This window comes from Telmatherina bonti (genome assembly GCF_933228915.1).
Source record: "Telmatherina bonti genome assembly, chromosome: 6".
Taxonomy (NCBI): domain Eukaryota; kingdom Metazoa; phylum Chordata; class Actinopteri; order Atheriniformes; family Telmatherinidae; genus Telmatherina; species Telmatherina bonti.
Genome location: NC_136624.1, coordinates 10,625,234 through 10,642,489, shown reverse-complemented (window position 1 = coordinate 10,642,489; position 17,256 = coordinate 10,625,234). Strand labels below are relative to the sequence as shown.

Sequence of the window (17,256 nt, the reverse complement as noted above, 5' to 3'; positions counted from 1 at the left end):
AGGAGGTGAGGCGCTGACAGGAGGCAATGCTGCTCATCCATTTCTGGCCGCTGTCTATGGCTGGTCTGGGATCAGCCGCATCTCTGAACTGACTCGTGATCTGAGGGGAGGCAGAGGGGGGATGTGGGAAATGTGAGAGCAGTGGAATCAGTGGATCTTTGGACATTTGTTGCACAGGATTTGTTGTTATTATTATTATTATTATTATTATTATTATTATTATTATTATTATTATTATTATTATTATTATTATTATTATTATTATTATTATCACCCTGTTTAATCTGATTGTTACGCCAGTGGCCAGAGAGCAGAGATCAGGTGAAGCAGGACATCCAGACTGTCAGTGCTGTGCTGGTGGATGTGGGGGGGGTGGGAGAAAAAATGCTTCCTTCGCAAGAAGCCGTTAAAATCTACCATGACAACTACATACGGAACTCGCAGACTATCGGCATCCTGTGGGGCATCTTCACCATCTGTTTGGCCAGCATCAACGTGGTGGTCTTCATCGAGCCGTACTGGATCGGTGACAGCATCAGCACCCCCCAAGCTGGACACTTCGGCTTGTTCCACTTCTGCGTGGGCAACGGGAAGTCCGACCGGGAGCTCCTCTGCGAGGGCAGCGTCTCGTACTTCAGCTCCATCCCTTCAGGAGCCTTCAAGGCGGCCTCTTTCTTCGTGTTTATGTCCATTGTGCTCACCGTCAGCTGCATCGGAGCTTTCGCCCTCTTCTTCTTCTGCAACCCCGCCACGGTTTACAAGACGTGCGCGTGGATGCAGCTGCTCTGCGGTAAGAAGGGAGGATGGGTGTGGATGCTGTCTGCAGGTTGCTGCACAACATCTGCACACAGCTGCTGCAAAACACACAGCAGAGCTTCCCAAAGCATGGTCATGTTTCCCTCCTGTCCATTTATTAGTCTGAAGCTGAAATCATCACGCAAAGTCTGTGTTTACCTGTTCTAGAGGATGCAAAGTGCATCTGCTGAAGACTGGACAAGGTTAAACTGTCTCAGCATCACAGTTTACTGTGGAATATGTGATGGTCAGTACTTCTAGTTTCAGTATATCAGCAGCAAGTTTAGTACAGCACATTTTATGTACAAGACAATGCAAAGTGCTTGACATAAAAACATAAAACATTAAAGGCTGTAAAGCAAAATGCATTTTAAAAAAAACCAAATGATTTTAATGACGAAAATAAATAAGTAGATAAAATGCATTAAATAAAAGTTACAGTGTCAGGAATGAACTATTTTGATAAAAGGCAGCAAATAAATATTTAACCTCGATGTAAAACAGCTGAGAGTTCTCTTAATGTTTGCAGGGCTGTTTCTTATGCTCATCCGTGTGTGTGTGTGTGTGTGTGTTCGTCTGGCTTTATGTTGAACAGATGAGTTCAGGTGGAGCCTTCATCTGTCTCCCATCATCATCACTGTGGGATTCCTGAACATAAACTCCTGATTTATGAGATTTAGATAAAACTGTTCATAACTCTGTTGAAGATGAGGTTAGATTGGAGCACTGATTTGCATTAAGATTTTGTTTTATAATAATTTCATTTACTGCCGGCATGTCCAGGGTGATTGCTGGGATAGGCTCCTGCTTCCCCGCCACCCTTTGGAAAAAGCGGTTAAGAAAATGAATGGATAGATGTATGATTTCAGTTTATAAAGTAGATTAAACGGTGAGTGTGTGTTTCTGTGTGAGGAAATGTGAGTGTGTATCTAATTGTGCATTGGTCTGGAATAGGAACAAGTATCAATGCCTCCTTCCAAGATCGCTGCTGCTGCTGCTGCTGCTGCTGCAAGTGGACCTTTAGAAAATCTTTTACTTATTCAGGTTGTCTGTGTCTTCAGAGACAAAACGGACAAGAAGACAAAGACAGATTCATGGAAACATCTCATACACCTGATTTAATATATAATATTATGATAAACAGTAAGCCCACTATGTTCATGGACTTCCGGGGGAAAACTAGAGTTCCTGGACCAAGCATCCATGCAGGCAAAGGAAGAACATGCTGGTTAGTGCTGGGTGGTGTAAAAAATAAAAAACTTCAACAACATGCGTTGAAACAGGATTCTGAGGCAGGATGCACAACCAAGACGTCTTTAATCCTAAAGAACTAAACTGAAGGCAAAACAGGGATGACCGGAAGACAAACACATGAAGCTAACACTATGAACCAGCAGTGGGAACAGAAACCAAGGGGTTTAAATACAGTGAAACAGAACAAGGGGTAATAAATACGCTAATTGAGTCCAGGTGAACTTAATGAACGGGAAGCTAAAACAGGAAATAAGAAATGACGGAACTAAACAAGGAAAACTACAAAATAAAACAGGTAATCAGAACTAAAGACACATAAAGTCCAAACCATGTCAGATTCATTAAAACTGTGCAGAATTTAATGTCATTATCCAGACTTTCCCTCAGCAAATCTAAACTCTGACTTCCATTGACCAGAAACCACACAGGCAAAGTCATATTCAGATTATATGTATATTAATGTAGTACTTTGAGATTTGGATTAAAATGTAAAGTGGGTTAAAAATAAATGTATTCTTATCCTTATCCTTATTTTTATCCTTATCCTTATCCTTATAATGCAGGTTTTTAATGTATGCCATCTCAGACACACCTGACTCAAATTAATGAGTCACAGTACAGAACTTTGTAAGCTGTTAGATCTATTCAAAATCACATTAAAACAGATGAAATAGTTTCCAGCTTCACACAAACAAGGTCCCTCCTGGGATCCAGTCAGCAGCAGCCAGTAAAACCAGTTTTAAAACAAACTAAAATAGCAAAGATGAAACTAAAGCAAAGCAGCAGCAGAGTGTGTGCTTGGTGGTAGCGCAGGTTAGCCGGTGTCGGCTGCAGCAACACTTAGCTGCTCTAGAAGGTTGCAGGAGGAGGCGCTGGGCCTGACCTGGAGACCCTATGATGCAGACAAAAGTTTACTGACTTCAGTTAAAGAAAGAGTGTGTGTGTAAATAGAAGCAGGCAGCAAAATCTAAAAACACCAGAGACGAACAGCTCAAACTCCGCCAGCTAACCTCTAGGAGCACAGGTGTCAAACTCCAGTCCTCGAGGGCCGGTATCCTGCAGGTTTTTGTTGTCTCTATGCTCCAACACACCCAACCAAAATCCATAAACAGGTTGACGAGCTGCTGGATCCATTTTATTTGAATCAGCTGTGTTGGTAGAGGGAAACAACCAAAACCTGCCGGATTGCTCTAGGAGCACATGCACTTATCGCCACTGGTAAAATACCACCATGAAAGAGATACCAGCAATGGGAGGGGAGGGTCTGAAACGAGCTACAGAGAGCCACAATCAGCTACTTCACCCTGCCATGGACTGGCGACCTGTCCAGGTATACCTGCCTCTCGCCTGATGATTGCTGGGATAGACTCCAGCTTCCTGCGGACCTAAATTAGATGAAGTGGTTCCGAAAATGGATGGATGGAAAGTACTGCACCACAGGCCGGAAGGCAGCAGCAGCCCATACCTTCAGCTGTGTCAGGCAGCTAGTCAGTGGGCAGAGACTCAGGGTTGAAAACACACTCATCTTCCAGTGGCAATCAGCTTATGTAGGCTGGCAAGCACGAAGGATTGTCTGGCATCTCATGCATATAAAGGACAGTTTGGTCAAATTCAGTTAAAGGAGGAATAAAATGTTCTTCCTGCACATTGTCTTGTCTTAAAGCGACTACTAAAGCTCTACCGCTCTGAACAGAACTGTAAACCAGTGGAGCGAAGGAGGTGAAGGGATGATAAAAATCCTGTTTGTGATGGTTTAGGTTATTTTTGCTTTAATGAGCTGTCACTATCCATTTTCTAAAGTGGCCTGAGACGTTTGTCTTGCTGACTGTTGGTGTATGCTCCGGGGCTGATGACGAGTTTACCAGGCTCCCGCTGAATCCAAGGATTATATAAAGACAGTCCATATATGAATGTCATGGGCTATTTTGGGATGTTTTCAACTCACAGAGGATTTTGTTTTTTAGTGAATAAATGTGAATGTTTTGTCAGTTCACTGGGTTGTTTTTTTTTCTCCGCTGAACAGAGAGTGAGAAGAAAGAGCTCCTCTCAGCTCAGGGCACGGTATTGTTGGGACTTTGTTTTCCTCAGTCAGTAAGCTCCCAGTTCAAAGACAGACCGAGGAGAAAGGACCTCCAATCTATTCTATTCTATTCTATTCTATTCTATTCTATTCTATTCTATTCTATTCTACAGTCATTTCGCAGATGCTTTTATCCAAAGCGATTTACATCTGAGAGTGAGAAAACACAAGCAAGAAATCAAACAAGAGAGGTTATGTTGTGGAAAATTAAGGTGAAAGAATGAGGAGTCTGGACTGGGGTGTAAAAGATTCATTCATTCATTCATTTTTTTTAACCACTTGATCCAATTCAGTGTCACACTGAAGCTGGAGCCTATCCCAGCAGTCTTTGGGGGAAAGGCAGGGTACACCCTGGACAGGTCACCAGTCCATCGCAGGGCCCCTGCTCCAACATACCAGATACAAATAAAATTGCTTGATGTCACTCTGCGTTAGCCTGTGAATGGTCATGAATCAGGTGTGTTGCAGCAGGTAAACACTGAAACGCTACAGGGCATCAGCCTTTAAGGACCAGGATTGTTGATCCTTGGTTTAAACCAGAGATCCTCAATCCAGGTCCTCGAGGACTGGTGTCTGGCAGGTTTTCCAAGTGTCCCAGCTGCAACATACCTGACTCAAATCAGTGTGTGTTTAGCAGACGTTTGCAGAGCTTGTCTGAGTCTGAGTCTGGTGTGTTCCAGCAGGGACACTGGGAAATCCTGCAGGGCACCAGTGCTTTTGGACCAGGGTTGGGGATTCCTAGTTTAAACCGCAGATCCTTCACTATTGCAGTTAACTCAGCGATGCGTTGCCAAGTGTGGCTTTTCATACACAAAAACAACAACAACAAAAAGTCCAGTAGCTTTTAATCGTCCTCTAAACAGACCATGGCTGATATTTGGGATTTAAAAGAAAATAGAAAAAAAAAAGAGTCTTGACTGGTCTTGCAAAATTGTTGTCATTGTCCTGCAGTAAGATTGTCCCCCAACGGATTGGCATCCCCCTAGAAAAGAAATGCTTGGTAAATGTGTGAGGTTTCTCAAAGAAGCCCAGCAGAATCAAAAGCTTGATGGCCAAATAGGTCATTTTTTTTGTGTGTAAGTATACGGTTCAGTTGGTATGATATTGGTTGCTGCACCCACTGTCCCAGATATGTCACATTTAAAAACTCAAACATTGTCTGGTGAGTTTCACCGCAGCTAGTCATTCAGACAGTGCCTGGATGCAGATACTTCCTCAGTAATCTTTGATGAGGTCATGGCCTTATAACCCTCAAGAAAGTCAAATTTACCAAGGTAGAGTCTGGATGTATTAAAGAAGTGGCTTTCCAAGGGTAAATATGGGAAACTAGTGGCCCTCCCACTATTACTAATGTACGATTGTGGAGAAAAAGTGCTGCATACTGTACGTAGAAAGCACGCACATGGTTTAAATTAATGACTTGAACTTGGTATCGCCCTTCACCATCCTAAATCATGTCAGGTTTGGATTATGCTTCATAAACTGGATTAAAACATTATACAACTCACTCAGCATGTTCAAATGATGGAAAATACTGACCATTTACAATAAGACAGTACCAGACATTGATACCCATTATCTCCATTAACTCTTTATTTTTTTATACATCAACTCGCCACAGCCGTCAGCCTGAATTTAAACCGATTCTATCATAATGAGCCTATATGCTGATGACATTTACCTTTATCTCACATCTCGTACAACTTTCTTCCCTTCAATCTGAGCTTTACAGCTCTGATGGGATCCATTGTCCAGGCCGTTAAGCTACGTTGGCTGGGGTGCTGAGGTTGGGAGCTGTTCCATCATGATAAAACCAAAATATCTCCATTAATCAAATCCTCACTTTGTGTTTATACTCAGTCTTACCTCTTTATTCAATAGCATCAACAGACAAACTCTCACCTTTTTGTTGGTGCATCTCTTCTGTAAAAGTAAAAGTTCTCCAAACCATACATAACATGAAATTGAGAAACCCAGTTAAGCCAAAGAGCATTGTACTGTAAAGGCAAAAACAATGAATTCAACCAAACACACTTCAAAGGCTCCAACAGACTTGATCCTGTGTTTTCTCTCGAATCGGTCTTGGTATTTCTAACACCGAACAACCCAGTACAGATAAAAGAATCTAAAAAGAACCGTATCCACAGATTTCCATTTCCAGATGTTCCCTCATCTGTCATCACTCTTTGGCATAAGCCAACGTTATTAATCAGTTACAAACCTGTTGCTTTCCTAAATATAAACAGATGATTAACCACCCTGAGATCATTCGCATTATCAATATACAGCTAAAAGAGATCAATGAAGAAAACAATTTACACTCATAACTTCCAACACATCACCTGGAACTCATTGGTGATAAATAATGTGTTTCATCTATTTCAAAGAAAAAACATTCAGTCATTGTTTAGTGCAAGTACAAGCTGATAAAGCAGAGTTAGCTGTCTTCATCCTGTCTGATGTGTTTTAGCCACTGCAGTCTTTCTCATTTCACTCTGAAACTCAATTTAATTCACGTCTGATTTTATTTTTAAAATCAGCAGTATATAATTAATCGTTTTCAATCCGCCTAAGTTTTTGAACAAAGTTATTCCCAGATATTTAAAGGATTTTGAATTCCATTTAAATTTGTATTGCTCTCTGACAGTCTGGTATGTAGTTAAATGTGTGTTACCTGTGTTACCTGTGTCTTTTCCATGTTTACTTTATAACCTGACAAAAAACCAAATTCTTTTAATACTGACATGACTGCTGGAAGAGATACTGCATGATGCGTTAAAAATATTCATCTCCCTCAATATCTGTACCTTTTATGCTTCCTTCAAGTCTTATCCACTGTGTTGCGGCTAATTGTCAAACACCATCATCTTCTTCAGCCGCGGCAAGCTAAGTACGGGAAATATTGATAACACGTACCAAGTTGCATGTTCTCCATCTTACGTCTGTTTAATTTTTATATTTACAGCTAAATAAATCAGCTAACACAACAAACTTACAACACGCAGTACTAGATACATAAGTCACCTAATTTGCGGTCAACAAAAGGTTCACTCCCAAGCTCACCTCACCTCTACATCCTCCAAGACGAGGGGTGCGCTCAGGTGAGTGCAACTATTTGTACCCTCAGCATACACACCCAAAGTGACACACCCTCCACCCAAGTGCCAATCAAGTGTGCACACATCACCGTATTCCCAAACAACCAAAACTTACATTATGGCTCCTACACATTGGCTCAGAGGTGCCAAATAAATGGTACTCATGTGCCTCATGTTTCTATAGAAACATGTCCATCATCTCATCCTGTGTGTTCATTAACGTCTCATTGGGTCTGAGAAACGGGAAGAGGACATAAATCTCACTGTCCACTTCAACATAGAAATATAATCAGCCAATCACACAGCAGCAAGTTAGTGCTTCTTATGTGGGCATAGTCAAGACGTCTACATGACTTAATGTACATGTACATGACAGTGAGTTCACTGTACACCAATGGCCTCCACAACCACCACAGCCATGCTGAATCAATGACACCAAGAATGAAGGCAGTTCTGAAGAAAAGAAGGCATCTAACCCATGATAAGGGTCATGAGCACCTGAAAAAGTCCATGATGTTCATTGATATTAACTCATTAATAATCATCCATTGATATTTGACTGCAGACTTTCTAAAAACACTTAGTGCAAAGTTGTTCAAGCGTCTACTTTTGATCGAACCATGTATGTGCCTTCTGGCCAAACAGAACACGTGACATCCCATTTCTACAGCAACGGGTTTTAAGAGCGGTTAAGTGTTTGCATGCTCCGTGAGTGAACAGAAGTGGACACAATTAGCTTTTAATAATTAATAAGGTATAATGTTTGTGTCGGGAATGCTGGTGAGTGATTCTTTCTCTCTGCATTCACATGTAGGATTGCTTATGAAGGCTATAAAATTTGAGTTTGTGAAATAATTTAACTATTGTGAGAAGGCCGTCCGTTCATGCAGACATCCCCGCACTCCTTTACAGAAACGCAGTGTTTCTTTTGACTTAACTGGCCCATTTCACCCGAGCACAGAGGGATATTATCTCACACTGGTTCCTTTTAATGGCATAAACAGCATCCCAGAGCAGCAAATACCCACATCATTTCTGCAAAGTGCATTGCTGTCATGTGGTTTCAGCTGGAATAGAAAAAGACATTCTAGCTGACCAGGACACGATGTTCATGTCTCATATTCTCAAAGAGCGGTGTGAGTTACAGGGCATTACGTCTATTTAGACCAGCAATCAAGTGGGAAGAAGAGAGAGATTAGTTTGGAAGTTTGTTTTTGTGTTTGTGTCAGAGCTACAGGAAGATATGGATGTGTGCGTTACTGAGTGTGTTTTTACGTTAGTGCAAGATTTTAATCATCTAACCAACAATCAAATCCAGAAGATAAAGTGAGTGAAAGGAGAGAACAAGAGGTAGAGGAGGTCTGCTGGATGGAAAGCCAGGCTGACAGAACTAGATAAAGGATAGATAGTGAAAGAGGAGGATGATGAGGATGAAGTTAATCAGATGCAGCAGGGAGGATGATGCCTACTACAGTTGTCATGGTAATAGGCCAAACCAGTTCGGAGGAGTAAGAGGTTGCAGGGATACTTTTAATATTCTGCCAGCCTCTACTTTATGATGTCCAACTTCTAGTACCCGGTCGAACCCCCGTTCCCTTCATGTCAGTCTGTCTATTCTCCACTGACCTCTTCATCCTGTGTGAACTCTGGGGATGGTTGTGTGTGAGGAGCAGCAGATCAACAGTTTCTGAAACACTCAGAGCAACATGCTAAGTTCAAATACACTTAAATTCCATTTCTTCTTCATCCTGATGCTCAGTTTCAGCAAGTCGTCTTCATCATGTGTACATGACTAAATGTGTTGGGTTGTTTCCATGTGATTGGCTGATTAGATATTTGTATTAAATGGAAGTTGAACAGATGGATGGGAAGTAATTACTCCAGAAATTTTCTCTTCCACGTTGTGCTTCCACCATCAGTTAATATGAGGGAATTTGTGTTGTATACAAATAAAGATTAGCATAGCACAGCACAACACAACACTGCATAGCATAGCATAGCATAACATAGCATAGCATAGCATAGCATAGCATAACATAACATAACATAACATAACATAACATAACATAACATAACAAAACATACTATAGTATAGCACAGCACAACACAACATTGCATAGCATAGCATAGCATAACATAACCTAACATAACACAGCATAGCACAGCACAACACAACACAACACAAAACAACACAACATTGCAAAGCATAGCATACCATACCATACCATACCATACCATAGCATAGCATAGAGTAAAATAGCGTAGCTTAGCATAGCATAGCATAGCATGACATGACATGACATAAAATAACATAGCATAGCATAGCATAAAATAATATAGCATAGCTTAGCATAACATAGTGTAGCATAGCATAGCATAACATAACATAGCACAGCATAGCATAGCATAGCATAGCATAGCATAGCATAGCATAAAATAACACAGCATAGCATAACATAACATAACATAACACAGCATAGCATAGCATAGCATAAAATAACACAGCATAACATAACATAACATAACATAACATAGCACAGCACAGCACAGCATAGCATAGCATAAAATAACAGCATAGCATAAAATAAAATAACATAGCATAGCATAGCATAGCTTAGCATAGCATAACATAACATAACATAACATAACATAAAATAACATAACATAGCACAGCATAGCATAGCATAGCATAAAATAACACAGCATAGCATGACATGACATGAATTGAATTGAACTTCCGTTTTCTTTTGTCGGCTCTCACAGTAACAGAGGTCTAGTTAATGAGGCATTCAGGGACCCATCTGTCTGGGACAGCCTGGCATCAGCTGGACTTTAAACACACCAGGATACTACTGAGGCACCAAAGGGACCATAAACACACAGACAAACACACACAAACAGAGACATGCATACATTTTTTTGACATCTTTTCCTGTCAGAAAAGGAAAGAAAATCTGTTAAAGGCAAACAAATACTTCAGTTTTCAGATATATTTTGGGGTAATGTATTTTCCATGAATGCATCATCATTTCAACATATTTCTGGTTGGTGTGAGAACATCTGGAGGAACCAAGCTTCAACCAGCAGATGTTCTGCTGTGTGTGTGTGTGTGTGTGGTTGATTTCTATGAGTTTAGAAGCATTTAAATGTATTTCCAACAGGGTTATGGCAAAACCTTAGTAAATAGTACAGTAGTGTGTACGATTTACACTTAGAAAACGTTTCTCTTGTCATTTGTTGGCATTGGATCCATAACAGAAATCGGCTATTTAAGAGAGAACTTTTATCGTAGCTATTTATGATGTTAACATCACTAAATAACACAGAGAGGTTGCACTGCCTCTCATGGGAAGGTTCCTCTGCATTCATCATCCTTCTCCTCTGTTCATGCAGAACAGATATGTTCCTGTTATCCCTCCATCTGCTGCACAGGTTGGCCAACAGGTCCCGCTTACACACACCAAACACACACACAGACACAATCCTGTATTAATTAGCTGGCTCTGAAGGTGTTCATAGGCAGATTATGAACTTTGGGAAGAAACTGGATATCCACATGGAACATATGTGGGTACCCACCCCCACCCCAAGCCAAGGCTCAAACCTGGAACCTCGTTGCTGGGGGCGACTGTGCCCACCACCACCACCGTGCAGCCCCTGAAATACACCTTGAATATCATCTCATTTTTTTAAAGCAATTAAGCCAGGGACGTTAATCCTGGTCCTCGAGGGCCTGTGTCCTCCAAATTTCCCTGCTCCAACACACTTGACATAAATCAGAGGGTAATCACCAGACTTGTGCAGAACCAGACATGAAGATGTGCACAAATTTGAGTCTGAGCCAGGTGTGGTGCAGCAGGGAAACATCTAACACCTGCAGGGCACCGACCTTGGACGACCAGGACTGAGGATTAAACATTTCCAACATTTTATTTACTTAAGTTACAAGAATGTCCAAGACACGTCCATGACCTGAATCTCAGTATATTCATGGGGGAGTCCAGCTCCTCAAGAGACACAACCCTGCAGGTTTTCCATGTATCCCTGCTCCAACACACCTGACTGAAATGAATCAGTCATTGTGCAGAACTTCATTGGCTGTTGGATCCATTTAATGGAAGCCAGGTGTGTTGGAGCAGGTATACATGTAAAACCTGAAGGACACCCCTGAAATGCAGTGAAGAAACGTGTTTATATTAACCAGACACACTCATTCATACAGAAACACTCATGTATACACTGTTGTGTTACATACACAGTATGTGTGAGAATGTATATGTGGTACTACATGCTAACACGTATTCACAGTTTTGTCATGATTTAAATATTCCCAAGACTTAACCCGCCGTCTTACCTGCATGGTGCGCCGAGTTGCACTGATGGAGGTACAAACCATCAAAAGTTTCCTACGGTGGCCCTGAAGTGTCACAGCAAAAACAAAAAAAAAAATGGTAAAATGCAATACAGAGAAATTAAATATGTTCAGGGATCAGTGTACGTATCACAGTTGAGACAGATAGGTAATACTAAAATTGATAAACTTTTTTATTTAATTTCAATTTTTTTTACCATCAGTGTTTCATATACCTCTCTGCCTTTTCCAACAATCTCCCACTTATCATCTGTAAGGACTGAAAACTGCCGACTTCCCGTGACGTTACGTTGCTGCTAACCTCATATGATGTGAATTACATTGCGGTGGTCATGAGAAATAAAAAATAATAAAACGCAATATCCCTTCCTGTGCGCATGCCATGGTCAGCTGTCTATTTAACATCCTCCGCTGTGTATCATTGTCTTTTGTTTCCCTCTGCAGTGATTGGCTGGAGTGGTGTGGTGGGATGGACATAAGGCAGAGGTCACTGCCAACCTCTCCACCGGTTTACCTTTTTGGTAAACCGGTGGAGAGTTGGGGGTCTCTGGTAGTCCAGTTTTCGGTTTTGGTTTGATCTTCTTTTTTGTTCGGGGAGCAGTCCAGATCCTTCAGCCCATTGTGTGGCTGGTTTGAGACTGCTCCCTTCTTTTGCTTATTTTGGTTTGGGCTCCCTCCTCCTTTGGTTGCCGTTGGTTTCTTTAAAGGTAGAGTATGTAAGATTTTCAATATTTTCAAAATAAATTAACTAAAAAAATAACTACAATCATAATTAGATAGTTTTTTAAACATGTAGGTTCCAGTCTGTCCATATTTGATGCGTTATTAAATTACAAGTTTAATTAATGACAAAGACCCTTCTTGAATGTTTCCTGACCAGTAAAAAAAAAAAGGTTTTTTTTTCCACCAGTAGGGGGAGTATAAGCCCATTTATTGCAGAGCGGCTCTGAGCTACAGCTCACAAGCGATTCCTGCCCTCATTGGAGCTGGCGAGGAGGAGGGGTGAGGGGTGAGTTTTGCTCATTACTGCCAACCTGTGGTCGTTTATGGAGGTAGCAGTTTTGTGGTTTTGCTCACGACCTGGTATTTGCCACCTGGTGGTGGAAAGAATCGCCTTGATATCTTACATACTCTGCCTTTAATAAACTATTGTTAAATGCTGATTGTTGGCGGTGGTCTCTCTTATATGTCATGGTTCCTATTCTTGAGCCATATTGTTTTGTTTAAGGACCATAACACTTCTGTTGTGGCTTGTTGTGTTGTGGCTTTTGTTTTGCTGTGACACTTCAGGGCCACTGTAGTTTCCTCACCTAGGAAAGCTGATTTCCCATTTTGAGAAGGAAATGACTGGTTTGTCGGTTGTGTTTTTAGCAGCGTGGAGACAAAACAAATCATTAACTAGGTCTGATTGTTAGGACGACTCACACCAAGTTCAAACACAGACTGAACGGAGGATTTCATTCATTTTCTCTCCTCTCCAGCTGTGTGCCTGGTTCTGGGCTGCATGATCTTCCCAGATGGCTGGGATGCAGAGGTGGTCCAGGACATGTGTGGTGAAAAGACGGGGAAGTACATGCTGGGAAACTGCTCTGTGCGCTGGACCTACATCCTGGCCATCATCGGGATCCTGAACGCCCTCATCCTCTCCTTCCTGGCCTTCGTGTTGGGAAACAGACAGAGCAGTTTTCTGCAGGTGGAGCTAAGAACCGACAACAGAGGTGAGAAGCAGGTGCAGCATAAACAAGTATCTGTGGTAAAAGCAGGGGATCATTTTGCAGTGAAGAATGAAAATTGACCCATAAATTATTCCCAGTGGTGAAACGTTAAAATGGGGACATCTGTGAGGCCTCCTGGTCGTTCCAGGGAGTTTTCACCATGTCTCAAAATGCAATCTTCAGAGAACGGTGCCTAAATGAATTTTTCCTTTGGGATTGTTGAAGGTTAGAGGCATTTTTAGCTTTAGGACACGTCAGGTAACACTCCTGGATTCCTGAATGTTATTAATGGATTGTTAAAAGCAGCTGTGTGTATATTTTAGATCAGGGACCTTGTTTATAGTCTCATGTTAACATGCGATGACCAAAACGCAGAAAGCTGTAGAGTTAAATTCATCCTGATTATGAGGAAAATAAAAATCCCTGCCTGCTAATCAATTCAACTTTATTTGTATAGCGCCACTTCACAACAATGTTGTCACAGGAAACTTTACATACACATAATTTCAAGCCAATCCATACATATCCTATAATAGAAACCAACTGATTGCATTGAGTCATGACTTCAATCCAATCCTCCATCCTGAGCTGTACGCGGCGACAGTGGGAAGGAAAAAACTCCCCTTTAACAGGAAGAAAACCTCCGGCAGAACCCGGCTCAGGGAGGGCAGCCATCTGCCTGGACTGGTTGGGGTGGAGAGGACAGGAAAGACAGATCAACATGTACAACTGCACTTATTCAGGAAGACCTGTGGGAAAAAAGGAGAAATAAGTTAGAGACAGCAATATTGTCATATATTTATACATTAATATATTAGAGAAATAGAGCGAGGTACTTCTCAGTGCATCAGGTCCCCATTGCCACATAAGTAATGGATGGCTAGACTACCCATAACTATAAGAGCAAAGAGCATAACCTGGACAGTTGGGTCCCGTACATGTAGACTCCAACGCAGGAGATGCTCATATCCTAACTATAAGAATCATGAAAAAGGAAGGTTTTCAGCTCGATCTTAAAGGTGTGGAGGGAGTCTGCCTCCCGAACCCACGGTGGGAGCTGGTTCCATAAGAGAGGAGTCTGATAGCCTGATAATCAACATCAACTTGGCTGTGTACGGCTGTTATCCTCACAACACCAGAGCAAGGACCATGCCACAACCCTTTAGTGAATGTTAAAGGAAGGAGGATGGGAAGTAGACATCTGGAGTGGCGCTGGACGAGCCAGGTGAGGGAGACTCGGGGTGGGGGTGCTGTCTCAGTTTCTTCTTGTGACCAGGCTTCAGATGGAGCTGAAAAAGAAAAGATCATTAGGAGGGACAAGGGAATAAGTGATGTCAGGAGGAACAACACACACAGAGAGAGAGAGAGAGAGAGAGAGGGACAACCAAGACAAAAGATGAACAAGACTGAAGGAAGAAGGACCAAGTTTAGCTGGAAGGAGAAAGAAGAGGTCAGGGAGATGGAAGATGCTGAGAGCAGGGATGGGTGAGGGTCAGGTCAAGAGAACGCGACAGAGGTGAGGAGGTGAGAAGGTGAGGAGGTGGTTGTGGCGTGGCCCTGCTCCCCAACACAACTTAACCAACTTAGCATTTTCACTTTCAGCTTTCCTAGTTGCATCCATCACACTGCAACAATTCAGCTTGTCCTACTGCGGGGTTGTCCTGCGTCGGTCCTCGAGGACCACAGTCCTGCAGGTTTCCAATGTATCCCTGCTCCAACACACCTGACTCAAATCAATGCTCATTATACAGACCTTCATAAGGGGTTGAACCGACTGATTTAAGTTAGGTGTGTTGGAGCAGGGACACGCTGAAATCATGCAGGACAGCAATCCTCGAGGACCGACTTTGGACAAACCTGTCCTCATAGGACAGTCTTTGTGGATGCAGAGACAAAGAGTTTAAAAATGTCTTTTTTTTCTGTTTTGCAGATTTCACTCTGTCGCGAGTAAGTACGCATCACGCCTGTTTCCTACTCCTGCATTTCTAAGGTTTTATGTATCAGGACATGATCTGGTCCTCTCAGGTCTTACCATCTGACAAATACAACTTCAAATGAACAAAAGTACATCATACATAACTCTGAGTTATTATTCATCCAAATGCTCAAAAACCAACATGCATGACAGCGACTCCACAATCCGGCCGCTTGTAGAAGCTGCGTCATCAGCAGGAAGTTGAGGCGACGCCCTGCAGGATGTTGTGGGCATGCATGTTTGGTTAGTTCTCATGCAAACTGCTTCGGATGAAAGCATCATGCATCTGCATGATGACAGTTTATTCTGGTTCCCGCCGACCCTCTGAATTCCACTGGAACTTAGTTTTTCACACAGTTTCTGCGTTTTGCCTTCAGCTTTGAAGTGAGGCATGTTGTTGTTCATCTAAAGTTGTATTCAGTTCATCTGAAGACCAGATTAGGTTTCCTAAACGAGCTTTCACCAGCTTTATGACAGACAGGAAATCCAATCCTCACCTGAAATCATCTCCTGATACGACAAAACTTACAGTTTGTTTTCTTTTCCACATGAAATGAAAACTTCATATCAGACTAAATACTTCAAAGTCCCATTTTACATGACTTTATTTAAAACTGGACTTGAGGATCCTGCATCTCTTCTATCTGTTTCTCCTGCAGATTGAAATCCGAGACAACAAGGATCTCAGATTTGGACTTCAGCGTTTCCACTGAGATCCAACCTTCCTCGCCGAGCTTCCTCTCTTTCCGTTTCTTGCTCCTCCTGCTCGCCTCTCGGACTTCTTCAGGTTAAAGCTGTTTAGATCCAAACCTGGAGGCTGAAGTCCAGCTGTCTGGAAACTGCAGAAGAATCTTCCTACAACCTGTCGGTCTGAGGCGGCGTTGACCATCAGCTTAGTCAAACTCTGGGATAAATTCATTCATGAAACACAATCTTAGCGTTTCGTAACATTGTTAGCGCGAAAAGTGATGAAAATAATGATCATGCTTGCATTCATATTGTATGAAAATACATATTTTTAATTAAAAACTTCCAACAAGTCATTAAATCTGATACGAAGAAATTAAATTTTGTAAAGCCACTGTGATATTTTTAACCCTTTTCTGGACTGTTTTGCTACTTTCGCTTTTTACCACACGATATGATTCTAGGAAAAATTTAAAAAATAACATGTATGTATGCAAGATGTTTCTATGGAAACAGGGTAAAAAATAACCTCCTTAGATGAAATACACATGTAAGCCGTGGAAACTTTAAACCTTTTTCATGCTTAAATCCTGAAGAAAGTGTGTCCTGTAATCCCACAGTTCACACATCACTGACTGAAACCTGGAAAGGACAGACATGTCCGTCCCGTCCTGATGCTGTGCTAAATGACATTTTATGACATTAAATTTTGTCTTTTCTTCTCAGTTATCTGGTGTGGTTTCTAATCAAGGCCCTGCATGCTGCAGCAAACTCCGCTTTTAGAAGATTTCCTCTGAAGGTGAGGACAGCTGTTGTCACCTCCAGAGGACAAAGTTTCATGTAACGTGTCTTTTTACGTCAGGTTATCTTTAATCATCTGAATGTAAAACTTTAGAACATGTAACAACAATCCAGATATTCAGAGCTTGCTTTGATCACATGTTCTGTTTTAACTCTGAAAACACTTTCATCAGACTGATCGGATTCAGTTAATCTGCTTTACAAAATTTAAGTGAAGTGATGAGGGAAGATCTGCAGCCAAACACATCTTAGGTGCAGCTTTTTACAGGATGTATCTGACAAACTTTCAGATTTCAGCTGCTTGAAGGAACATATTAGCTTCCATGTGGTTTTATTTATACATTTGATAAGAGATCAACTGCGTTTAATCTAAATGACTTTATTCTTTTCCACAGGCTAGTTTAGACTTTCCTCTTTAGTCCAAGTTTCAGTCACCAGCCATGTAGGAACAATGAAAGAAGCCGAGAATCAAAGTGGAT

At 41.7% G+C, this 17,256-nt stretch overlaps 1 protein-coding gene across 1 annotated transcript; it reads left to right on the top strand.

The window, feature by feature from the left end:
* Nucleotides 1–384: 384 nt before the first annotated feature.
* Nucleotides 385–16,002, top strand: lhfpl4a (LHFPL tetraspan subfamily member 4a; the record flags this gene model as incomplete). Its single annotated transcript, XM_079242871.1, has 4 exons — nt 385–790; nt 13,081–13,317; nt 15,245–15,261; nt 15,949–16,002. 4 exons carry the CDS (start codon nt 385–387, stop codon nt 16,000–16,002), a joined length of 714 nt encoding a protein of 237 aa, XP_079098997.1.
* Between the last annotated feature and the right edge of the window lie 1,254 nt (nt 16,003–17,256).